At 37.2% G+C, this 26,258-nt stretch overlaps 1 protein-coding gene across 1 annotated transcript; it reads left to right on the forward strand.

Annotated features, from left to right (window-relative positions):
- Positions 1 to 10,044: 10,044 nt before the first annotated feature.
- Positions 10,045 to 10,995, forward strand: LOC126060637 (olfactory receptor 150-like). Its single transcript, XM_049856878.1, has one exon. The coding sequence runs from the start codon at positions 10,045 to 10,047 to the stop codon at positions 10,993 to 10,995; it is 951 nt and encodes a 316-aa protein (XP_049712835.1).
- The last annotated feature ends 15,263 nt before the right edge of the window (positions 10,996 to 26,258 follow it).

Below are 26,258 nucleotides of genomic sequence, written 5' to 3' on the forward strand. Positions count from 1 at the left end.
TGTTGAGAATAACTAAGAGTCAAGTGAATTTAAAGCAGGCATAGTTTACTCACAGTGATTAGGAGACAGAGAGATCACTCTCAAAACACTGTCTCCCAGAACAAATGGATGGGAGTTTTACACTATGCAATAAAAGGGAAATTATACATACTCATGAAAATTCTGGGAAATAGCATACATATTTAAAAAAAAAAAAAAAGAGCTGGGCTGAGGCTTAGCATGGGAGTGGGTGTCAGACTACTCACTTCTGAACTGGGTCTGGCTACTCTCTGTGACTTGCCTCCGGCGTTTTCAGTTCCCTGACATGAGTTTCTTGGTTCCTAGGCAGGACTTTATGGCATGGGGACATCCATCAGTCAACCAAATTGTTTCTGCGCCTGCATGGCATTCTGGTTTTAGCTGGTTTGCCTGAAAAACAATCCTAAGAGGAAACATTAAAGGAAATCTGGTTGCTTATCATTTAAAATTTAGCCAGAGGTTGAGATACTGGTTTCCTCATGTCTGGCCTATGACATACCTTGTTTGCTTTGGAATTTTCTACAGCATCTGTTCACAAGAGGGTTAACTTTACCTCTGGACCCAAAACTTGTCTCAATCTCCTCCCCTTCATTCTGAGTTAGTACTGTGTTCACTGTGTTCCTGTAGGACTTGTGCAATCATAATATTTACTACAATTTCTAGTCTGCTCTTTTCTGTTTCTGGAATGTGAGATTCTGAAGAGCAGGAAATTCTGTCTTATTCAACCCTACGTTTTGAGCGCCCTAAATAATTTCTGGCTTGGGATAGATGCCCAAATATCCATGAAATGAACAAATTGATGTTCCACAGAAATGTATTGTTCATCAGTGATAAATTCATTCTTTTAAATATCAGTCCATATTCACAGCCTAACAATATCTACTTGAATCATTCTAAGTATTCATTACTCTTTCTATGTTAATGCCATCTGTGAATTTTATAATAATTTCTTCTATGGCTTTGTCCAACTATTCATAAAGTGATTTTTCAAGGCAAAACTATGTATAAAGTACTATGAAATGATACTTTATATTTAATATTGAGATGCTTTTTGAGTTCACATGATTATGAGATATTTTTCTATATTTTCATCTATCACACATAACCACGTCATGTAAGTAACAATATTACACAGGATTTAGCAAATACTTGACTAAAATCAAGATAACCTAGGACTATAACATTCTTTTATCCTAACAACCAAGTAAAGCTCAAAACAAGAATGCTTGGCATACATTAGGAATCTTATTCTAGCTTTGAATCATCCTTGCTTTCTTTTAGGAGAGCTCACCATATACATACATTTTTTTCTTAAATTATTTTTCTCAGGATTCACTGATTTGTAGGTAAGTCAGTCAACTTAGGCTAAGGCCACTAACACAAGGCAGGCAATTTTATGAATCCTTTTTTCCCACAAATAGCAGCCACAGAGCCTTCAAATAGACAGGTGGTGGTAAACAGGGTGGCAGAACAAAAAACAGTAGGAATTAAAAGAATGTGTGAGAGTCAGTTTTCAGGGGGCTGGTCACATGTACTGTATTTTTATGTAAATAACATGTACCTTCTAAATTTTTTTGCCAACCACTTCTTTTCCCTGAGGCATTTTATTAGCATTGTTCCTTTAGGAAAATACCTGGGAGGAAGGGGAGCGGGTGACAAACAAATGTAGAAGGTGCATGTTATTTATGTTAAAATATGGTATTGGATCACAGCCCCACATCTGCAGTAAGAGTTACAAAGACTGTAGAATAGATAATGAGGCTTCTCTGATGGGGGCCATTATAAACAGATCAGCCTTGTGAGGCAAAGAATACAGGAAAAACAGTCAACTAACCAATGTAAAGAATCAGAGATATGGGAGGATACTACAGCTGAGCTCCTTTAATAGAGGGCAAATGAAGGGACTGATTTAAAAAAAAATTAGAAATAACTGAGATTTTATAAAATCACAATTTCTGGGGTTAAAGCAGCAGGTTTCAGTTGATCATGAATGGACAGTTTTGTACTCTAAAACTGTTGCCCTTGATTCAGTTCTGATTTGTGGCCACAAATCTGGTTCTGATTTGTAACCCCTTGTGTTACAGAGTAGAACTGAGGTCCACAGACTTTTTTGGCTATATTCTTTATGGACACAGCTTGCCAAGCATTTCTTCCACAGCACAGCCAGGTGCATATGAACCATCAACCTTTCAGGTGGTAACCAAGTGCAAACAAGTTGTACTCAAGACAGCTTTAAATTCCTCATAGTAAAGTACAGAACTGACCCAGAGCTGGGGAGGGTTGCCATCTGCAGATGGCTAACTGAGTATCTGGAAATCAGAGGAAAGACGATGTCAGGCAACAAATTACTGGATACCTCAAATAATCTGTTGGACAATTGTCAGTTAGAAACCACCAGCTGCTGAATGGGAGAAAGATGTGGCAGTCTGCTTCTGTACAAATTTAATCTTAGAGACTCTACAGGGCAGTTCTACCCTGTCCGACAGAGTCGGTAAAAAAAAGGTATAAGTTAGAATTGCCTAAATGACAATGTGTTTGCTTTGGTTTTAAGTTACATTTATTTTTATATTTGTTTTCTCCAATAAAACACATAGGAGGAAATCTTAAATAGAATATATGCCTACCTCACTTATGCAATTTATTAATGATTCGTGATGAAAAGACCAAAATCAAACCTATTGCCATCGAGTTGATTCTGATTCATCATGACTCTATAGGACAGAGCAATGTATGAGTGTTCCAATTTCTCCTCATCCTTGTCAAAACTTGTTATTGCCTTTCTTTTGAATTGTAGTCACCCTAGTGGGTATGAAGTGATGTCTCCTTGTGGTTTTGATTTCCTTTCTTCTATTGACTAATACTGTTGAGCATATTTTAACATGTTTATAGGCCATTTGTATATCTTCTTTAGAGAAATGCCTTTTCGAGTCCTTTGCTCACATTTCTGTTGGGGGTTTGTCTTTTTGTTGTTCAGTTGTAAGAATCATTAACACATTCTAAATATTGTTGTGGTTAAGTGCCATCTAGTCCTCAGTCATTAGTGTTCAATGAGTCAAATCTATTCTTGAGATGGTTCTTTAAATTCAGGTGGGATATACTCAAGGTCATGCCTTGGTTCTTGTAAACTTGTTTTAATTTTCTCCAGCTTCAATTTGAACTTGCACGTGAGCAATTGAAGATCTGTTCTGCAGTTGGCTCCTGGCCTTGTTCTGACTGATGAAATTGAAATTCTCCATGGTTTCCTTCCAGAGATGGAGTCGATTTGATTGCTCTCCATTCCATCATGTGAGGTCCATTCATTTAGTTGCCGTTTATATGATTGTAAAAGGTATTTCCAAAGAATAAGTTGTTGGTCTTGCAAAAGTCTATAATGTGATCACATATGTCATTTTTAATACCAAAGCCATATTTCATAGCTACTGATCCTTCATCTTTGTTTTCAACTTTTACATTCAAATCACCAGTAATTATCAAAGCATCTTTTTTTTTTTTTTGTACTTTAGATGAAAGTTTACAGAACAAACTAGTTTCTCATTAAACAGTACACATATTGTGTTATGACAGGTCAACAACCCCAGGACATGTCAACACTCTCCCTTCTCAAACTTGGATTCCCTCTTACCAGATTTCGTGTTCCTTCCTGCTTTCTAGTCCTTGCCCCTGGGCTGGTGTGCCCATTTAGTCTCATTTTGTTTTGTGGGCCTGTCCAATAATTGGCTGAGGGGTGAACCTCAGGAGTGACTTAATTACTAAGCTGAAAGGGTGTCCAGGGGGCCATATTCTCAGGGTTTCTCCAGTCTCTGTCAGTCCAGCAAGTCTGGGCTTTCTTTTTGAGTTAGAATTTTGTTCCACATTTTTCTCCAGCTCTGTCCAGGACCCTCTACAGTGATCCCTGTCAGAGTAGTCACTGGTGGTAGCCAGGCACCATCTAGTTGTACTGGACTCAATCTGGTGAAGGCTGTGATAGATGTAGCTCGTTAGTACTTTGGACTAACCTTTCTCTTGTGTCTTTAGTTTTCTCCATTCTTCCTCGCTCTCGAAGAGATGAGACCAGTGGAGTATCCTAGATGGCTGCTCACAGGCCTTTAAGACCCCAGACACTACTCACAAAAATAAAATGTAAAATATTTTCTTTATAAACCATGTTATACAAGTTGAGCTAGACATTTCCGAGACCATGGTCCCCACAACCCTCAGCCCAGCAATTCAGCCCCTCAGGGAGTTTGGAAGTGTCCATGGAGCTTCCATGACCTTGCCTTGTACAAGCTGCGCTGGCTTCCCCAGTATTGTGTTCTGTCTTACCCTTCACCAAAGTTACCACTTACCTATTGTCTCTTTAGTGTTGCTCCATCCCTGCCCCTCCCTTCCTTCATAACCATCAAAGATTGTCTCTTTTGTGTATAAACCTTTTCATGAGTTCTTAGGGTAGTGGTCTCATATAATATATGTTCTTTTATGATTAACTTATTTCACTCAGCATAATGTCCTCCAGATACACCCATGTTATGAGATGCTTCACAGATTCATGGTTGTTCTTTATCGTTGTGTAAAACCGTATTGTATGTATGTACCACAGTTTGTTTATCCATTCATCTGTTGATGGGAATCTAGGTTGTTTCCATCCTTTTGCTCTTGTGAACAGTGCTGAAATGAACATGGGTGTGCATATGTCTATTTGTGTGAGGACTCTTATTTCTCCAGGGTATATTCCTCTGAGTGGGATTGCTGAATCTACGGTATTTCTATTTCTAGCTTTCTAAGGAAGCGCCCTATAATTTTCCAAAATTATTGCATCATTTTGCATTTCCACCAGCAGTGCATAAGAGTTCCAATCTCCTGGCAGCCTCACCAACATTTGCTTTTTCCTGTTTTATTGATTCGTGCCAGTAATGTCAGCGCAAGATGGTATTTCATTGTGGCTTTGATTTGCATTTCTTTAATGGCTAGTGATCAAGAGCATTTCCTCATGTGTTTGTTAGCTGCTTCAATGTCTTCTTTGGTGAAGTGTCTGTTCATTTCCTTTGCCCCTTTTTTAATTATATTAATTGTCTTTTTGTCATAGAGATGTTGGATTTTCTTGCAGATTTTAGAGATTTGACCTTTGTCTGATTTGTAATAGCCAAAAAATTTTTCCCAGTCTGTAGGTTCTCTTTTTACTCTTTTGGTGAAGGTTGTGTTGAGTGTAAGTATTTAATTTTTAGACGATCCCAGTTATTTACCTTATTTTTTGGACTTTTGTGTTGTTGGTTATGGTTTCTATCCTGTTAATGCTGTGTATTAGGGCCTGTAACCTTGATCCTATTTATTCTTCTATAACCTCAGAGTTTTTGGCTTTATATTAAGGCCTTCAATCCATTTTGCATTAGTTTTTGTACAAGGTGTGATGTACGAGTCCTGTTTCATTTTTTTTGCAGAGGGACATCCAGTTTTGCCAACACCATTTGTTAAAAAGACTGTCTTTATCCCAATTTGATGGACTTTGGGCCCTTGTCAAAGATCAGGTAACCATAGGTGGATGGATTTACATGTGGGTTCTCAATTCTGTTCCGTTGGTCAATGTATCTGTCATTGTACCAGTACCAGGCTGTTTTGGCTACTGTAGCTGGATAGTATGTTCTAAGGTCAGGTAAAGGAAGTCCTCCTACTTTATTCTTCTTCAGTAGTGCTTTAGTTATCCAAGGCTTTTTCCCTTTCCATATAAAGTTAATGATAAGTTTTCCATCTCTTTAAAGAATGTCGCTGGTATTTGGATCGAGATTGTATTGTATTTGTTAATCGCTTTGGGTAAAATTGTCATATTCACAATGTTGAGTCTACCTATCCACGAGAATGGTATGTTTTTCCATTTATGGTTTCTTGCAGTAAGTGGTATTTTGTAGTTTTTTTGTACAGGTCCTTTACATCCCCAGTTAGATTTATTCTCAAGTATTTTATATTTTTAGGGGCCATTATAAGTAGTATTGTTTTTGTGATTTCCTTTTCATTGTTCCCTTTATTGGTGTATAGGAATCCAACTGATTTTTGTATGTTTATCTTGTATCCTGTTGCTCTGCTGAATCTTTCTATTAGTTCCAATAGTTTTCTAATATCTGGTAAAAACAAAATTAAAAAAAAAAAACACTGTCAAGTTCACTGCCTGATTGGAGATTTAAATCCACTCAGAGATGCCTCAGAAGAAAGGCCTGATGATGTATTTCCAGAAAAACCAGGCATAAAAAACCTTGTGGAACACTGTTCTCTGACACACATGGGATTGCCATGAGTCGTAGTGAACTTGACAGTGATTTTTTTTTTAATTATTATTATTTTTTTTTTACTGGGTATGAGTTAGAATTGACCAGACAGCAGTGGATTTGGTTTTGTAGTTTCATACTGTACACACATTTTTTGTTTAAAATTCTATCTCTGGTCCACTCAGATTTCTTAAGCATGTATTCTTCCTAACTTTTAAGCTTGTTTTTCCTTGATTTCAGAACTTAGCATTTTTTTGTCATTAGAAGTTTTTAAAATATTTCTGAAACCAAATGGAAATCTGAAATATCCAAAATGTAATTTATTAACTTGTGAAAAGTGATTTACATGACTTAATTTTAGACTTTCTTTGTTAAAAAAAATGACAGACATTATTTTAACTTTAGATAGTTCTTAAAAAAAATTACACTAGATATTTACTATACAAGACAAACCCAAGTTTCATTACACAGTCTACAATGACAAAAAAAAAAGAAAGAAGGAATCTTTGATATTGCTTGGAATGTTTGTATGTTATATTGTGCCTGCACTATCTCATGTCTATGATTTTGAAATGAAACTTATGTATTAATTTTCTTTTGGAAGTTTATGTACTATACTTCATTACCACTATTTTAAGACTACATCTGGCAATGTGATAGCTAATAATTTTGTAGTCTCAAGTGGATTTGAAAATTTCATAATCCATAAAATAGTTTGTTTTCAGCCCTAAAATTTTTATTTTATGTTAGATTTATTATACTGTTTAAGGTATGACATATCTAAGTACAACTTAAGATGTATAAATAATAATACATTCAGCAATGTATCAAATAGAAGCTCTGCAATGATACAATTCCATAAAAGGCATTTACCAATCCGTAAGACATTTTAGTTGGAAAATTAACATAAATTTTTAGTGTTTTCAGAAGCACATCTAATAAGCTACTGACATTTTTAAAGGTTTCAAATCTCACTTTGTTTTTGAAAACAAGTCAAATAATTGTGTACCTGAGAAGGTAAATATTTTTCCTGGTACTATTGCTAAATTCTAGACAAATCACTTTTAAATAATAATTTTGCAATTTTCTAATGTTATCTAAAGACTAAAAGACCCTCACTATAGAATGATTCCTTCATAATCATGGATAAACTCTACTTCTATAGATAAGACACTTCAACAACAAGAGAAAACTATTTCCTATTAACAAACAAAGGATCTTTCAAAATACATTTAAAATTTTTGAGGGTTTTAATTTTAGTAATAATCCACAAAATAATAAGCATGTGAAAATTGCCAATACCAAAGATTGATATTACTTATAATAACCTTTGTCCTTAATATTGTACTTGAAACATCTTGGAACATGAAAGTAGAGGAACTCCACAGAAGGTGAAATTTTGGCTTTATATTTACTTGTTTTCAGGTGTCACTTAAACAGTGTAAGCACAAATACCTTCAGCAAATATTTTAGTGACAGAATAACACCTTTCTCTTATAATGGGAGAATTTTAGGTGCAATTGACAATTTGGGAAAGATAATGACTTTTTTTTATTTATTTCAATTGTGAACTTAGTTATGTCCCTTTATCCATTCACTATTCATAGAGCAATCTGAGCGTGGATAAATGATAAGTACAGGACTCATCTCTGTGGGATCTAGTCTAGATGCTGGTCTAAATGGAATCACAATTTTTTCAAGCTCTTATGTTCTTTGAATCTAGCATGTATTTTGTACATGCTTTGTTTTTAGCAGAATGCTATTACCAGGAGATATCAGTATTAGTACTTTTATTTTCCATAGCAATGTCAAATTTATCTGTACTTTTTTTTTTATTAGCACTTTTTTATTAGGAAATCATCATCCACAACTATACTGAAAATCCACAGTCACCGTGAACAGTTCACTAAAGTTTCTCAAGTTTCACTTTTTTCATGTATAAAATGGGAATAATAAACTTATACCACATAGGATTTCTGGGGAAAATATATCAAATAATATTTATGATGCACCTGGAGAGTTCTAAGCACTGAATAAATAGTAATATACTCACATTCGTTCTTATCTCAAAACTCCTAATTTTGGTATACCATCAACATTTCATGATATCTTTTGCATCTCTTTCTTCTTAACATCAAACAGTCATCACAGTATCCCAAGCCAGGAACTCGTCAACTTCCTCCAAACTCAGATCTCAGAGATACACATATTCTTTCTGCTTTGGTCTTTAGTGGCATTGAGGGATTGATAAAAGATCTGATTTGAAGGTGAGTACAAAATATACCAAGAAAATATGCCTAAAACATGCAAAAACAACATGGTCAAGATATCATCCAAAACTTCCATTCTACAGCCATGGCCCTCTGGAACAAAAGCTCCAAGGATCATGAACCCGTCAGGTTATACAAGAGTACATAACATATGGTGTTTTGAAAATGAATTTTACCTTAAATCATAGGAGCTTCTGACATGTTCTCATTAGAAAAGCACTTTCTTCCTGGATATGGGGCTTGATTTGAGTGATATACTTAATATTATCCATTCATTTACTTTTTAGAGCCATTATTTGTATATTTTTGAATTGGCGCCAGTAGTGCTCCCTAAGGAAAAACTAGTCTACGTGAGTGATCAATACATTATTTTTGTACTTTATCTTTAATATTTTCCTCACATTAATTGCAGTGAATGGTTTCTCTGATATCACAAAGAGATAACACAGGAAGGCAGACATGAGTAGTTAAAAGTAGAAAGGGAAGGTGAAATGGGGAAGGACTCATATAGAGACAGGTCTTCTCTCTTATACTGGTCACTTGTTTATAGTATGTCTAACTATGGGCAAATGTTTAACCACTATGAGCCAAATATATAAAATAAGTATACTAGTAATTGCTGCAGAACTCCTGAATAGTGCAAAAGGTTAATGTGCCTCAGAAGAAAGTTCTGCTGATCTCCTTCCAAAAATTCAGCCATTGAAAATTCTGTGAAGCACAGCTCTGCTCTGACACACATGGGGTGACATGAGTCAGAATCAACTCGATGGCACCCAGTTCTTGGTTCCTGGTAGTATTTGTTCCCCAGAAGAGTTGAGATGATTGCAAATAACTCATGGAATGTGCTTTGTTGTTGTCATTGTAGTTAGGTACCATTGAGTTGATTTTCAATGCCTATAGGTCCCACATGACAGGTATTTCTAGGTCTTAATCTTTAAAGAAGCAGATTGCAATGTCTTTCTCCTGCAAAGCCAATGGGTGGGTTTGAATTGTCAACTTTCCAGTTGGCAACCAAGTGCTTAACCATTGTATTACACACACACACACACACACACACAAAACGTTGCCATCGATTCGATTCTGACTCATAGCGACCCTATAAGATAGTGTAGAACTGCCTCACAGGGTTTCAAGGAGCACCTGATGGATTCGAACTGCCGAACTTTTGGATAGCAGGCATAGCTTTTAGCCACTACACCACCAGGGTTTCCATTGCACCACCAGGGCTCAGAAAACTCAATATTCTAAGTTATCAAAACAGTTCATTAGGTGTTCAGAGACCAGACAGTACTAAGACCCACTCTTCTAACACGAAAACAAAAAAGATATAATTCCATCTGATGTTTATTTATATGACTCACGAGACTGAGATCCCAGAGTATTTAACTTTCAACATAGAGCAGTGACAGGGAAAGAGAACTGGAAATACCTGAATGATAAAACTTGTACTGGTTTCACACTGCATAAATAAATACCTACCTCAAATTTCTTCTTCTCTTCCTCCATGGAATTCCCAGAGGAAAATGGCAGCAGAAAATCACTCCAAGGTGACTGAGTTCATCCTCGCTGGGCTAACAGACAAGCCAGAGCTCCAGCTGCCCCTCTTTCTTTTCTTCCTAGGAACTTATGTGGTCACGGTGATGGGTAACCTGGGCATGATCACACTGATTGGGGTCAGTTCTTATCTGCACACCCCCATGTACTATTTCCTCAGCAGTTTGTCCTTCATTGACCTCTGCTATTCCACTGTCATTACTCCCAAAATGCTGGTGAGCTTTGTGACAGAGAAGAACAGCATCTCCTACCCTGAATGCATGACTCAGCTTTACTTTTTCCTTTTTTTTATTATATCAGAATGTCATATGTTGGCTGTGATGGCATATGATCGCTATGTTGCCATCTGTAATCCATTGCTTTACACTGTCACCATGTCTTACCAGGTCTGTTCCTGGTTGGTAGTTGAGGTATATATGATGGGCTTGATTGGTGCCACAGCTCATACAGGTTGCATGCTAAGAGTGGTTTTCTGCAAGGCTAAAATAATCAACCATTACTTCTGTGATCTTTTTCCACTACTGGAGCTCTCGTGCTCCAGCACTTATATCAATGAACTGGTACTTTTGTGCTTCAGTGCATTTAATATTCTTACACCAACCTTGACCATCCTTGGCTCCTATGTCTGCATCATTGCCAGTATCCTGCGAATCCGCTCCACTGAGGGCAGGTCCAAAGCCTTCAGCACATGCAGCTCCCACATCTTGGCTGTTACAATCTTCTATGGTTCTCTAGCATTCATGTACCTGCAGCCATCAAATGCCACCTCCATGGACCAAGGCAAAGTGTCTTCAGTGTTTTACACCATTATTGTGCCAATGCTGAACCCCCTGATCTACAGCCTGAGGAATAAGGATGTCAAAGTTGCTCTAAATAAAATCATTGAGAGAATGCTGCTTTTCACTAGCAAAGATTCATAATTCTTAGAAAAGATTCAGTAAGGAAGGAGTCTGGAGATAGCAAGATATATACAGAAGTAGTGAGATGTAGTGAAATTATTGCCAACTCTTGATTATTTAGAAGAATTGTCCCAAGAATAAGATAGATTCATACTGTCATATGAAGGGCTGTCACATGGAGGGTAGCATCAATTCTAAGAAGTCCCAGTGGTCACCTGTAGTAACCAATATTACTTTAATCCTTTCTAAAGAATTCTTAAAAGGCCTTTGTATGCGGAGACAATAATTTATATACATGGGAATAGAAACTTTGTTAGATAAGATTTATCTTTCATAATTCATAGAATGATTGGTTTGGTCTCTATCCTTTGACCTTCTTAATACTTTGTGTATTGGCCCTTATTTACTAATGATTGTACAAACTCTTTCGGGAAAAGTGATCTCTAAAATGAATAATTTTAAACCATTTGAAACCTAAAAAATTTAATTCCTACTGTTTACTAAGTGCAAAAAACTGTATTAAGGAATATGGGAGCAGATGGTGGATGATAAAACATAATTCCTGCCCTCAAGAGGATAATATTATGGTGGGAGACTGATAGATTAATCAGGGCTGAATCCATTATATGTATTTTTACTTATTTCTTTATGCAACAGAATTTTCTTCACAGTTGTAGTATTATGCTACCACCTCTATCTCCTTGAGAATCCCATATTCATTTCCCCTATTTCTAAAGATTTTTCTTTTCACTTACATTACAGAATCACAGATGTAGAAGTGTGTTTTTAAAGCCATCTGACTGGACTGGCATGCATACAACTATGCTTGCTTTGTTATCAGCTTGCCATCAAATAGAAAACATTAATACCCCAATGTGATATCACCCTTTATCTCCCACATAAAATCACAAGTTGTAATGAGAGAGGTGAGGATATTTCCCTTTTTGGAAAGTAGAAGAAACTTCTTTCTTGGCTTTCTATGTACTAATCAGTCCTTATAGCCACATTTTTAATCCTGCCAAAAGAAAAAAAAAAAATCTGTGTGTTTACCTATATGTGTATACATATTATCTATGTGATCCTTATATTTGTATATATTTATGTGTAACATATATGTACATGTTTCTGTATAATATACATAAATGTACACTGCCTGGATGTTTTCCAAGGACTATCTATGAGTAATTTTTATTGTATCACTCCAGGCACTGAACAAACAACATCCAATGAAGAACTTTTTTTTTTCCCCCCACTGACAGGTGATATATTAACTCTTTGTAAGAACTGTACACATTTCATTAGATTTGTTTATATACTAAAACTTTTAAAAGGTGTTAATGAGGATAATTGTGTCTAAAACACCTCTAGTTTTTCTGAGAACTGGTAGTAGATATGTTATTGAAATATTAGGATAGATTTTAGACAGATTCCAAAATGAACATAAAGCTCTACAAAAAAAGAGAGAGAAAAAAAAAAGAACTTGAAGCAGGAAACCGTTTACAAATTAGAAAAGTATAAAATGCCTAGGGCTTATGAAGTGCCATTACAGAGGATACATATAATCAAAAGTTTTAATAATTGGAAAAATTAAAAAAATGACATATTAAATATATTCTAACACTAAGCACTATGATAAACTTAGATAATGTTCTCATACAAAGTTTGTCCCTCATTCCCTCTGATATAAGTATATTTTAATAACTATAAGAAAACATTTCTTCATTTATAATTAGCATTTTCATGGACCTTCAGTGTGTCACAGGGACAGACTTTAGATAAAATTGACTTTAACCTTCTGTATTAGCTAGAATTAGGTTTGGCTGTGAGACACGCACACACGCACACACATACACACACACACACAAACACACTCATGCACACCAGAATGCCTTAAACTAGAAGACAATTCAGCATTGGTATGGTGACTCACTCACTGGGAAACTAAGCTTCTTTTTTTTTTAAGCAGTGTGATAACAATTCTTTTTTTTTTTAATTTTTTTCTTTTTTTTATTGTGCTTTAGATGAAGGTTTACAGGGCAAATTAGTTTCTCATTAAACAATACATATATTATTTTGTGACATTCATTGCCAACCCCACGACCTGTCAACTCGCTCCCCTTCTTGACCTTGGGTTCCCTATTACCAGCATTCCTGTCTCCTCCTGCCTTCTCTCCCTTCCCCCTGGACTGGTGTACACATTTAGTCTTGTTTTGTCTTATAGGCCTGTCTAATCTTTGGTGGAAGGATGAACCTCAGGAGTGGCTTCAGTACTGAGTTAAGTGGGCATCTGGGGTCCTTGCTCTCAGGGTATATTAACATTTTTTTTTTAATAATTTTTATTGCACTTTAAGTGAAAGTTTACAAGTCAGTCTCTCACATATAAACTTATATACACCTCACTACATACTCCCATTTACTCCCCCCTAATGAGTCAGCCCACACCCTCCTTCCAGTCTCTCCTTTCGAGACCGTTTTGCCAGTTTCTAACCCTCTCTCTACACTCCCATCTCCCCTCTAGACAGGAGATGCCAACATAGTCTCAAGTGTCCGCCTGATACAAGTAGCTCACTCCTCATCAGCGTCTCTCTCCAACCCATTGTCCAGTCCAATCCATGTCTGATGAGTTGTCTTCCAGAATGGTGCCTGTCCTGGGCCAACAGAAGGTTTGGGGACCATGACTGCCAGGATTCTTCTAGTCTCAGTCAGACCATTAAGTCTGGTCTTCTTATGAGAATTTGGGGTCTACATCCCACTGTTCTCCTGCTCCCTCAGGAGTTCTCTTGTGCTACCTGTCAGGGCAGTCATCGGTTATGGCCGGGCACCATCTAGTTCTTCTGGTCTCAGAATGATGTAAGTCTCTAGTTCATGTGGCCCTTTCTGTCTCTTGGTCTCATAATTATCTTGTGACCTTGGTGTTCTTCATTCTCCTTTGATCCAGGTGGGTTGAGACCAATTGATACATCTTAAATGGCTGCTTGTTGGCATTTAAGACCCCAGACGCCACACTTCAAAGTGGGATGCAGAATATTTTCTTAATAGAACTTATTGATTTAGATGTCCCCTGAAGTCATAATCTCCAAACCTTGCTCCATTGACCTTCGAAGCATTCAGTTTATCAGGAAACTTCTTTGCTTTTTGTCCAGTCCAATTGAGCTGACCTTCCCTTGTATTGAGTATTGTCTTTCCCTTCACCTGAAGTAGTTCTTCTATCTATTCAGTAAATAACCCTCTCCCACCCTCCCTCCCTCCCCCATAACCACAGAAGAATGTGTTCTTCTCAATTTAAACTATTTCTCAAGCTCTTATAATAGTGGTCTTATACAATATTTGTCCTTTTGCATCTGACTAATTTCACTCAGCATAATGCCTTCCAGGTTCCTCCATGTTATGAAATGTTTCACTGTTCTTTATTGATGCGTAGTATTCCTTTGTGTGAATATACCATAATTTATTTAACCATTCATCTATTGAGGGACACCTTGGTTGCTTTCAGATTTTTGCTATTGTAAACAGTGCTGCAATAAACATGGGTGTGCATGTATCTGTTCGTGTAAAGGCTCTTATTTCTCTAGGGTATATTCCAAGGAGTGGGATTTCTGGGTTGTATGGTAGTTCTATTTCTAACTTTTTAAGAAAACGCCAGATAGATTGCCAAAGTGGTTGTACCATTTTACATTCCCACCAGCAGTGTGTAAGAGTTCCAATCTCTCTGCAACCCCTCCAACATTTATTATTTTCTGTTTTTTGGATTAATGCCAGCCTTGTTGGAGTGAAATGGAACCTCATCGTAGTTTTAATTTGCATTTCTCTAATGCCTAGTGATCAAGAGCATTTTCTCAAGTGTCTGTTAGCTGCCTGAATATCTTCTTCAGGGAAGTGCATGTTCATATCCTTTGCCCACTTTTTCATTGGGTAGTTTGTCTTTTTGTGGTTGAGTTTTTAACAGAATCATATAGATTTTAGAGATCAGGTGCCGTTCAGAGATGTCATACCTGAAAATTTTTTCCCAATTTATAGGTGGTCTTTTTACTCTTTTGGTGAAATCTTTAGATGAGCATAGGTGTTTGATTTTTAGGAGCTGCCGGTTATCTGGTTTCTCTTTGTCATTTTTGGTAATGTTTTGTATTTTGTTTATGCCTTGTATTAGGGCTTCTAACGTTGTCCCTATTTTTTCTTCCATGATCTTTATCGTTTTAGTCTTTAGGTTTAGGTCTTTGATCCACTTGGAGTTAGTTTTTGTGCATGGAGTGCGGTATGGGTCCTGTTTCACTTTTTTGCAAATGGATATCCAGTTATGCCAGCACCATTTGTTAAAAAGACTATCTTTTCCCCAATTAACTGACACTGGGCCTTTGTTAAATATCGGCTGCTCATATGTGGATGGATTTATATCTGGGTTCTCAATTCTGTTCCATTGGTCTATGTGCCTGTTGTTGTACCAGTACCAGGCTGTTTTGACTACTGTGGCTGTATAATATGTTCTAAAATCAGGTGGAGTGAGGCCTCCCACTTTCTTCTTCTTTTTCAGTAATGTTTTACTTATCCGGAGCTTCTTTCCCTTCCATATGAAGTTGGTGATTTGTTTCTGCACCACCTTAAAAAATGTCATTGGAATTTGGATCGAAAGTGAATTGTATGTATAGAAGGCTTTTGGTAGAATAGACATTTTTACTATGTTAAGTCTTCCAATCCATGAGCAAGGTATGTTTTTCCACTTATGTAGGTCCCTTTTAGTTTCTTGCACTAGTACTTTGTAGTTTTCTATGTATAGGTCTTTTACATCTTTGGTAAGATTTATTCCTAAGTATTTTATCTTCTTGGGGGCTACTGTGAATTGTACTGGTGATTTCCTCTTCGATGTTCTTTTCATTGATGTAGAGGAATCCAAGTGATTTTTGTATGTTTATCTTGTAAACTGAGACTCTGCCGAACTCTTCAATTAGTTTCAGTAGTTTTCTGGAGGATTCCTTAGGGTTTTCTGGGTTTAAGATCATGTCATCTGCAAATAGAGATAATTTTACTTCCTCCTTGCCAATCTGGATGCACTTTATTTCTTTGTCTAGCCTAATTGCTCTGGCTAGGACCTCTAGCACAATGTTGAATAAGAGCAGTGATAAAGGGCATCCTTGTCTGGTTCCCGTTCTCAAGGGAAATGCTTTCAGGCTCTCTCCATTTAGAGTGATGTTGGCTGTTGGCTTTGGCTTTGTATAAAAAAAAAAAAAAAATTGGCTTTGTATAGATGCCCTTTATTATGTTGAGGAATTTTCCTTCAATTCCTGTTTTGCTAACAGTTTTTATCATGAATGGGTTTTGGACTTTGTCAAATGAATTTTCTGCATCAGCTGATAAGAGCATGTGGTTTTTGTCTTTTGTTTTATTTATATGGTGGATTACATTAATGCTTTTTCTGCTATTGAAACAACCTTGCATACCTGGGATAAATCCCACTTGGTCATGGTGGATTAGTTTTTTGATATGTTGTTGAATTCTATTGGCTAGAATTTTGTAGAGGATTTTTGCATCTATGTTCATGAGGGATATAGGTCTATAATTTTCTTTTTTTTTTTTGTAGTGTCTTTACCAGGTTTTGGTATCAGGGATATGGTGGCTTCATAGAATGAGTTAGGTAGTTTTCCATCATTGTCTATGCTTTGAAATACTTTTAGTATTAGTGGTGTTAACTCTTTTCTAAAAGTTTGGTAGAGCTCTGCAGTGAAGCAGTCCAGGCAAGGGCTTTTTTTTTTGTTGGGACTTTTGTGATTACCTTTTCAATCACGTTTTTGTTATGGGTCTATTTAGTTGTTCTACTTCTGATTGTGTTAGTTTAGGTAGGTGGTGTTTTCTTGGAATTCTTCTAGGTTTGCAAATTTGTTACAGTACAATTTTTCATAATAATCAGATACGATTCTTTTAATTTCAATTGTGTCTGTTGTGATATGACCCATCTCATTTCTTATTCGGATTATTTGTTTCCTTTCCTGTATTTCTTTAGTCAGCCTGGCCAATGGTTTATCAATTTTGTTAATTTTTTCAAAGAACCAGCTTTTGGCTTTGTTAATTCTTTCAATTGTTTTTCTGATCTCTAATTGATTTAGTTCAGCTCTAATTTTTATTAATTGTTTTCTTCTGGTGCCTGATGGATTCTTTTGTTGCTCATTTCTATTTTTTCAAGTTCTAGGGACAGTTCTCTGATTTTGGCTCTTTCTTCTTTATGTATGTGTGCATTTATCAATATAAATTAACCTCTGAGCACTGCTTTTGCTGTGTCCCAGAGGTTTTTATAGGAAGTGTTTTCATTCTGGTTGCATTCTATGAATTTCTTTATTCCCTCCTTAATGTCTTCTATAACCCGGTCTTTTTTCATCAGGGTATTGTTCAGTTTCCAAGTATTTGATTTCTTTTCCCTAATTTTTCTGTTATTGATTTCCACTTTTATGGCCTTGTGGTCTGAGAAGATCTTTGTCATATTTCTATGTTTTGGATTCTGCAAAGGTTTGTTTTATGACCTAATATGTGATCTATTCTACAGAATGTTCCATGTGCACTAGAAAAAAAGTATACTTTGCAGCAGTTGGGTGGAGTGTTGTGTATAAGTCTACGAGGTCAAGTTAGTTGATTGTAGCAATTAGGTCTTCCGTGTCTCTATTGAGCTTCTTACTGGAAGTCCTGTCCTTCTCCGAAAGTGATGTGTTGAAGTCTCCTACTATAATTGTGGAGGTGTCTATCTCACTTTTCAGTTCTGTTAAACTTTGTTTTATGTATCTTGCAGCCCTGTCATTGGGTGCATAAATTTTTAATATGGTTATATCTTCCTGGTCAATTGTCCCTTTAATCATTATGTAGTGTCCTTCTTTATCTTTTGTGATGGATTTAACTTTAAAGTCTCTTTTGTCAGAAATTAATATTGCTACTCCTGCTCTTTTTTGATTGTTGTTTGCTTGATACATTTTTGTCCATCCTTTGAGTTTTAGTTTGTTTGTGTCTCTCAGTCTAAGGTCTGTCTCTTGTAGACAGCATATAGAGGGATCATGTTTCTTTATCCAGTCTGAGACTGTCTGTCTCCTTATTGGTGCATTTAGTCCCTTTAAATTAAGTGTAATTATAGATAAGTATGTGTTTAGTGCTGTCATTTTGATGCCTTTTTGTGTGTGTTGTTGACAATTTCATTTTTCCACTTACTTTTTTGTGCTGAGACGTTTTTCTTTGTAAATTGTGTGTTCCTCTTTTTCATAGTACTCGAATTTATGTTTGCTGAATCCTTTTGTTTTTCTTGGTTTTTTATTTTTAATTATGGAATTCTTAGGCCTCTTTGTGGTTACCTTAATATTTACCCCTATTTTTCTAAGTAAAAACCTAACTTGTATCATCCTGTATCGCCTTGTTTTCCTCTCCATATGGCGGGTCTATGCCTCCTGTATTCAGTCCCTCTTTTTTATTATTGTGATCTTTTACATATTGACTTCAATGATTCCCTGTTTTGAGCATTTTTTTTTAATTAATCTTAATTTGTTTTTGTGATTTCCCTATTTGAGTTGATATCAGGATGTTCTGTTCTGTGATCTTGTGTTGTGCTGGTATCTGATATTATTGAATTTCTGACCAATTTCCTTTAGTATTTCTTGTAGCTTTGGTTTGGTTTTTGCAAATTCTCTAAGCTTGTGTTTATCTGTAAATGTTTTAATTTCACCTTCATATTTGGGAGAGACTTTTGCTGGACATATGATCCTAGACTGGCAGTTTTTCTCCTTCAATGCTCTATATATGTCATCCCATTGCCTTCTTGACTTCATGGTTTCTGCGAAGTAGTCTGAACTTATTCTTGTTGATTCTCCTTTGTAGGAGACCTTTCTTTTATCCCTGGCTGCTTTTAAAATTTTCTCTTTATCTTTGGTTTTGGCAAGTTTGATGATACTATGTCTTGGTGATTTTCTTTTTGAATCAGTCTTCTATGGGGTTCGATGAGCATCTTGGATAGATATCCTTTCATCTTTCATGATGTCAGGGAAGTTTTCTGCCAACAGATCTTCAACTATTCTCTCTGTATTTTCTGTTATCCCTCCCTGTTCTGGAACTCCAATCACATGCAAGTTATTCTTCTTGATAGAATCCCACATGATTCTTAGGGTTTCTTCATTTTTTAAAATCCTTTTATCTGATTTTTCTTCAACTGTATTGGTGTCAATTGCCTTATCTTCCATCTCCCCCACTCTCCATTCCAGTTGCTCGATTCTGCTTCTCTGACTTCCTATTGAGTTGTCTAATTCTGTAATTTTACTGTTAATCTTTTGGATTTCTGAATGCTGTCTCTCTACGGATTCTTGCAGCTTATTAATTTTTCCACTATGTTCTTGAATAATCTTTTTGATTTCTTCAACTGCTTTATCAGTGTGTTCCTTGGCTTTTTCTGTAGATTGCCTTATTTCATTTCTGAGGTCATCCCTGATGTCTTGAAGCATTCTGTAAATTAGTTTTTTATATTCTGCATCTGGCAATTACAGGATTGTATCTTTATTTGGGAAAGATTTTGGTTCTTTAGTTTGGGGATTTGTAGAAGCAATCATGGTCTGCTTCTTTATGTGGTTTGATACTGACTGCTGTCTCCGAGCCATCTATAAGATATTGCAATGATTTATTTTATATTTGCTCACTGAGTCTTATCTTGTTTTGTTTTCTTTCAATACATGTAGATGGGCTCTTAGATTGTGCTGTCTTGATTGTTGTAGCCTTTGAGTCACTTATGTCCTCTTACCAGCTTGTTTAGGCCATTACCAGAAATATAAGCCTAAGAGTCCATTCACTATTCTTGAGTAGAATCTGATTTTGGGTCACCAAGCATGTGGGTTAGACTGTCACTTATTCTCTTAGAGGAGTAGTGGTGATAGTTGTGTGCACCAGAGTCTAGTAGCAGCAGAGGGTCACATTCCAGGGTGGCAGGATGCTGACAGGCTTCCCCCAAGTGCCAGTGAGGTAGGTGTGTCTCTATTCCTAAAGCAGTTCAGTGGGTGGGCTCTGCAGCTGTACCTTAGGCACCCAATGCATGTACCTCTACAGATTGGTAGGTGTCACTATCCTCAGAGCTCTATGGCAGGAGGCTAGGTGGTCTGGGTGGGGCTTCAGCCCTCAGTTCCCTGTTGTGGGTCAGTGAGGGCTCTGTTTAATAGGTAGAGATATCAGACCTGGGAAACTTGTCTTTCCAGTAATCTGCTAAAACAATTAGAGTCAGATCATTATCAGAATTGCGTTTGCATTATAATAACCACCTTGTTCTTTGTAGGGATGAAAGCCCAAGACCATGGATCTCATATGTTTGGCTGGAGCTGGTGCTGTATTTTTAGTCCAATTTCGGAAGTCAGAGAAGGATTTTTGGTCCCTGGGCCTTTTGTAGCTGCTTCTCTCAGGCCAGGAGAATGTGTTAGGAAAAGACAAAAAACAAAAACAAAAACCGCAGAGCACTTTACTCTCTGTCCCAGGAAATTCCAATGTTAATGAAGCTGCCTGGGAAGGGGAGGGGAGGGATCAGATAGATAGGAGTAAGTAGCTTCCTGGAACATAGACAAAGTTACTTATCTTGCTTGGTGATGACTGTTTTATCTGAGATTCCGGAGGGGCGTTCAGCCTGTGTGCATTGGCTGGGTTCAGATTGTCCCCGGGGGTCAGGCCCGTGTCCTGTGCTTGTGCTGTCTCAGAAGCCGTGGTCAGTTCCTCCACTCTCAGTTCGAAGCTCAGCGCCAAGGTTTTCCGACTGGGACGCTGGCTCCAGGCTCCGAAAACTGTCACTGCTTCCCTGTGGTTGCTCGTTCTCTCGTTAGCCGAGTCAGCGTGCAGCCTGCTCGAGCTGGCTGAGTCTCTGTCACTCAGGTCAACTCTTTAGATCTGTGTTTGATGGTCAGGGTTCGTAGATTGTCATGTACGTGATCGATTCACTTGTTTTTCCGAGTCTTTGTTGCAAGAGGGATCCGAGGTAGCTTCTACCTTGTCAGCCATCTTGGCCCTTGTTGGGATAAATTTTTCATTGTGTTCTGACATGATCCTTTTTATTTCAGTTGGGTCTATTGTACTATAACCCATCCTATTTCTTATTCAGGTCATTTGCTTTCTCTCCTGTTTTTCTTTTGTCAGATTGTCCAATAACTTGTCAATTTTGTTGATCTTTTTGCAGAACCAACTTTTGGTCTTGTTGATTCTTTTGATTGTTTTTCTAGTCTCTAAAAAAAAAAAAGTTTTTTTTTATGTGTCTTATTTCTGCTCTAATCTTTATCATTTCCACTCTTCTGTTTCCTGAGGGCTTCTTTTGCAGCTTTCTATTTGTTTGAGTTGTAGGGTTAATGTTTGATATTGCTGTTTTTCTTTCTTTCTTTTTTTTAACTGTTTTTATTGTTGTGCTTGAAATAAAGGTTTACAGAACAAACTAGATTCTCATTAAACAATTGGTACACATATTGTTTTGCGACATTGGTTACCAACCTCGTGACATGTCAAAACTCTCCCTTCTCGATCTTCAGTTCTCTATTACCTACTTTCTTGTCCCCTCCTGCCTTCTTGTCCTTGTCCCTGGGCTGGTGTGCCCCTTTAGTCTCGCTCTGTTTGATGGGCCTATTTAATCTTTGGCTGAAGTGTGAACCTCAAGAGAGTCTTCATTACTGAGCTAAAAGGGTGTCCACGGGCCATACTCTTGGAGTTTCTCCAGTCTCTGTCAGGCCAGTAAGTCTGATCACTTTTTGGTAGTTAGAATTTTGTTCTACATTTTCTCCAGCTTTGTCCAGGACCCTCTATTGTGATCCCTGTCAGAGCTGTCAGTGGCTGTAGCTGGGCACCATCTAATTATGCTAGACGCAGTCTGGTGGAGGCTGTGGTAGTTGTTTTCCACTAGTTTTTTGGACTAATCTTTCCCTTGCATCTTTAGTTTCCTTCATTCTCCCTTCCTCACGACAGAGTAAGACTAGTGGAGTAACTTAGATGGCTGCTCACAAGATTTTAAAACCCCAGACACTACCCACCTATAAAGAGAATGTAGAACATTTTCTTTATAAACTTTATAATCTATGTTATGCCAATTGAGTTAGATGTTCCCTGTGACCATGGTCTCCATAACCCTCAGCCTAGTAAGGAGCTTCCATGACTTTCCCTTGGATAAGTTGTTCTGAATTCCCCAGTATTTTGTCCTGTCTTGATCCCTTCTATTACCCAGTAATTTTTAAGCAAGGTGTTTTCCAGTTTCCATGTATCTGATTTTTTTTTCCTTGCTGTTTGTTATTGATTTCGACATTTATGGTATTATGATCAGAGCAGATGCTTCGTATTATTTTGATATTTTGTGTTTTGTTAAGGCTTGCTTTGTGGCCTAAATGTTATCTATTCTGGAGAATGCCGCATGTGCATTGGAAAAGAATGCATACTTTACTACTACTGAATGAACTGTTCAGTGTATGTCCATGATGTCAAGTTGGTTAACTGTGGAATTTAGAATTTCTGTATCTTTGTTGAATTTCTTTCTAGATGTTCTCTCTTTCATTGAAAGTGACGTGTTGAAGCTTCCTGATATTATAGAAGGCCTGTTTGTTTCTCTTTTCAGTGCTGTTAGATTTTATGTATTTTGGAGCACTGTCATTGGTTGCATAGATATTTATTATGGTTATGTCCTCTTGGTGTCTTCACCCTTTAATAATTATATCGTGTTTTTCCTTATTCATTATGGCAGGTTTTTATTTAAAATCTATTTTATCAGAAATTAGTATTGCCTCTCCTGCTCTTTTTGGTTATCGTTTGCTTGCTATTTTATTTTTCCACCTTTTGAGTTGTGGTTAGTTTATCTGTCTGAAGTATGTCTTTTGTAGACAGTGTATAGATGGGTTCTGCTTTTTTAATCCATGTTGCCACTCTATCTCTTTACTGGTGCATTGAGGCCGTTTACATTCAGTGTAATTATTGATAGTATAAGTTTACAGTCGTCATTTTTTTTTTTTCTGTGTTGACAGTTTCTTTGTACCACTTAATTTTCTGTGCTGAGTTCTTCTTATGTATTTTCTTTGCATGAGTTCCATTAATATTATTTTTATGTTTTCTGAGCCTTTATATTTTTCCTCTTTTTTTTTTTATATTGATGGATAGATTTGTTAGTTTCTTTTGTGGTTATCTTGAAATATAACTTTATTGTTCTGAGTTTAAATCAGGTTTTATTTCTTGACATCACCTTGACTTCCTCCCCTTATGGAGTTCTATGACTACACCATTTATTTCTTCTTTTTTGTTTTGATGTTGTCATCATTTACATATTGACAACTCTTGTTCCCTATTTTCAATCTTTTAGGTTTGTTCTGTTTTTGTGAATTCCTTCTCTAGGTTGGCGTCTGGTTGATCTGCCCTGTGTCTTAGCCTTGGACTATTGTGATCTTGTTAGTTCTCTAACCAGAGGACTCCTTTTAATATTTTTTATAATTTTGGTTTGGTTTTAAAAATTCCCTTAACTTCTGTTTGTACGGATATGACATAATTTAACCATCATATTTGAGAGACAGTTTTGCTGGATATATAATTCTTGGCTGGCAATTTTTTTCCCTTCAAGGCTTTTATATGTCATCCCATTGCCTTCTTGCTTTCATGATTTCTGCTGAGAAATCCTAGAGTTTATTTTTATTGGTTCTCCTTTGTAGATGACTCTTAATTTATCCCTAGCCATTCTCAAATTTCTTTACTTGCCTTTGGTTTTGGCAAGTTTGGTTATGATATGTCTTAGTGAATTTCTTTTGAGAGGTCTATCCTGTATGGTGTTCATTGAGCTTCTTAGATAGATATCTTCCTGTGTTTGATGATATTAGGGAAGTTTTCTGCCAGCAAATCTTCAACAATTCTGTCTGTGTTTTCTGTTATCCTTCTACCTGTTCCAGTACTCTGACCACTCATAAATTTTTCCTCTTGATAGTATCCATCATTATTCATAGACTTTTTCTTTTTTTTAATTAATTTTTCTGGTTTTTCCTCAAACAAATTGTTGTCAAGAGATTTATCTTCAACCTCTAAGTCTGACTTTCATTGGCTTAATTCTATTCCAATGATATTTTATTGTGTTGTTTAATACTGAAATTTTATTGTTAGTGTTTTGGAATCCTAGTTGCTGTTTTTGTATAGTTTCTAGCAGCCTCTTCTTTTGTCATTTGTTTGTGTAGTGTTTTCCTGAATTCTTCTATTGGTCTGTGTGTTCCTTTTTGATGCCCCGGAGAGCTCTGTATTTTAATCTTTTGAATTATTTATCAGGTAGTTCCATTGCCTTATCTTCCTCTGGAAGTGTTCCTGGTTCTTTATTTTGGTCATTTACTAGAGCCATCTTGTCCTGCTTGTTTGTGTGATTTTATATTGACTTTTGTTTCCAAGGCATCAATAAGTTATTATGTTCATTTACTATATTTTTGTTTTGTTCTGTTTTGATATGTCCTATAGGCTAGGCATGCATGTTACTTTGGTCATTGGCATCATTGAAGTCTCATCTCTTGTCTCCATGTGGTCAGACCAACTACGAGGTGTGTGAAACCTGGAGTCTGTTCACTGTTCTTAGTGGGTATTGAAGATGTAGGTGAAGATTTTTGGTGAGATGATGAATTTGACCTGCTGGTCACCTGGCAAAGAACACCAGAATGTTCTCCATGATCATTGGGTTGGGTGTTATGTGTGTGCCCTGCTGCTTACTGGTTGGTTGGGACCCAGGTGCCCTGTTCATCAGTCACTGAGTGTGTGGTGTGGAGACTTTAAGCTACAGTCCTGGGTAGGCAGAGATGTATAGTTGTGTTTGGAGCAGGCACAGGTCTTTGGCTGCAATGGAAGAATGATGGGGAGGGGGCAAGGCAGGGAGCTATCAGCTGCCTCCAGGTGCATGGATAAAGGGCATGCCCCTGTCCACTAGAGCATGTAGTGGGGGTATATTGCAGCCCATCCTTGTGCCTCCAGAGCCACCGGATGGAGGTTTTAGGAACCACCATGAATTCTCAGGGCTCTGTTGTGGGCAGATAGATGGAGTGGGTGATACCACCAGCCCTCAGGCCCCCAATGTGGGTAGATGAACCCTCTTCTTAGGGGGAGGGCTGGTGTCAAATATTATAAATCTGCAGCACCCCTTTGGCAGCTGCAGGAGAAAATGGGCTTCATGTGAATGCTCTGCCCATTTTGTACTAATGGAGTGTCACATCGGCCCTAAAGACACTGGGGTGGGTGATTGATAGGGGTGAAGGTCATTGCAAGTCCATGGACCCCCTAAACCAATGACTGGTCAAAGAAGAAGGTGCATCTGGACCCAGATGTTAGTTCCTGGTATACAGGTCATGGCAGTGTTGGGCATGGTAGTGTTGAATGTCCTGGGACTGGTGTCAGAGCAGGGAGGGGGATGGATGAGAATAGAGTGCTCCTTGGTGGGGAGTGTGGGTGGGGGGAAGGATTATGATGCACAGATGGAGGTTTGGGAGCTTTCACTTAACTTTTGCAGGTCTGGTGCCACTTGTATTTAGGTATGGAGGTGTGTGCAGTTTTATCACTGTTTGGCTGCATGAGATGGGGTGGGTTTCACCTTGGGATATTGCCGCTTGCCTCAACTTGTGTGCACTGTGCAGATTCAGCTAGAAGGACACCAGCAATCTTACAATTCATAATTCCCTGTTTCTGCTGTTTTGAATTGTTTCTCCTTTTATATGTCACACAGTCTGAATCATCAGAGTTCTCTATTATGATTAAGATCCCTAGATTGTCACATATATCCAATTCACTTGTTTTTTCTGGCGTTGTTATAACATGGGTGACACAAAGCATCTGAGGATTCCTCCATCTTGGCCCCATCACCAAGACTGTTAAATTCTTGAGAACAGAAATTGTGTTTTGAATTATATCATATTTATTGGTCTATAGTTATGTAATTGTTGTACCAGAGAGTCAGTTCTGACTCATGTGACCCTATAGGAGAGAATAGAGCTGCCTCATATGCTTTTTTAGGCTATAATCATTACATAATGGGGTCACAAGAATTTTTATCACTCAGAGTGTCTGGTGGGTTCAAACTGCTGACCTTTCAGTTGGCAGCCTAGCACTTTACCTGTTGTGCCACCAAGGCTCCTTATATGATTATTGATAAGCAAAATTTTCCACAGGACTTATGGATTATTCTGTACAAAGCTTTCTCCCCTCTCACTCCAATCTGCAAAAATGACTTTAAACAGATTAAATCCTGCATCTTTCAGTAATTAAAACATTTAAGATAAACTCAATTAAGTAAATTATTACAATTATTGTGTTAATTAATTAATTAT

Source organism: Elephas maximus, chromosome 17 (genome assembly GCF_024166365.1).
Source record: "Elephas maximus indicus isolate mEleMax1 chromosome 17, mEleMax1 primary haplotype, whole genome shotgun sequence".
In the NCBI taxonomy this organism is placed as follows: Eukaryota; Metazoa; Chordata; class Mammalia; order Proboscidea; family Elephantidae; genus Elephas; species Elephas maximus.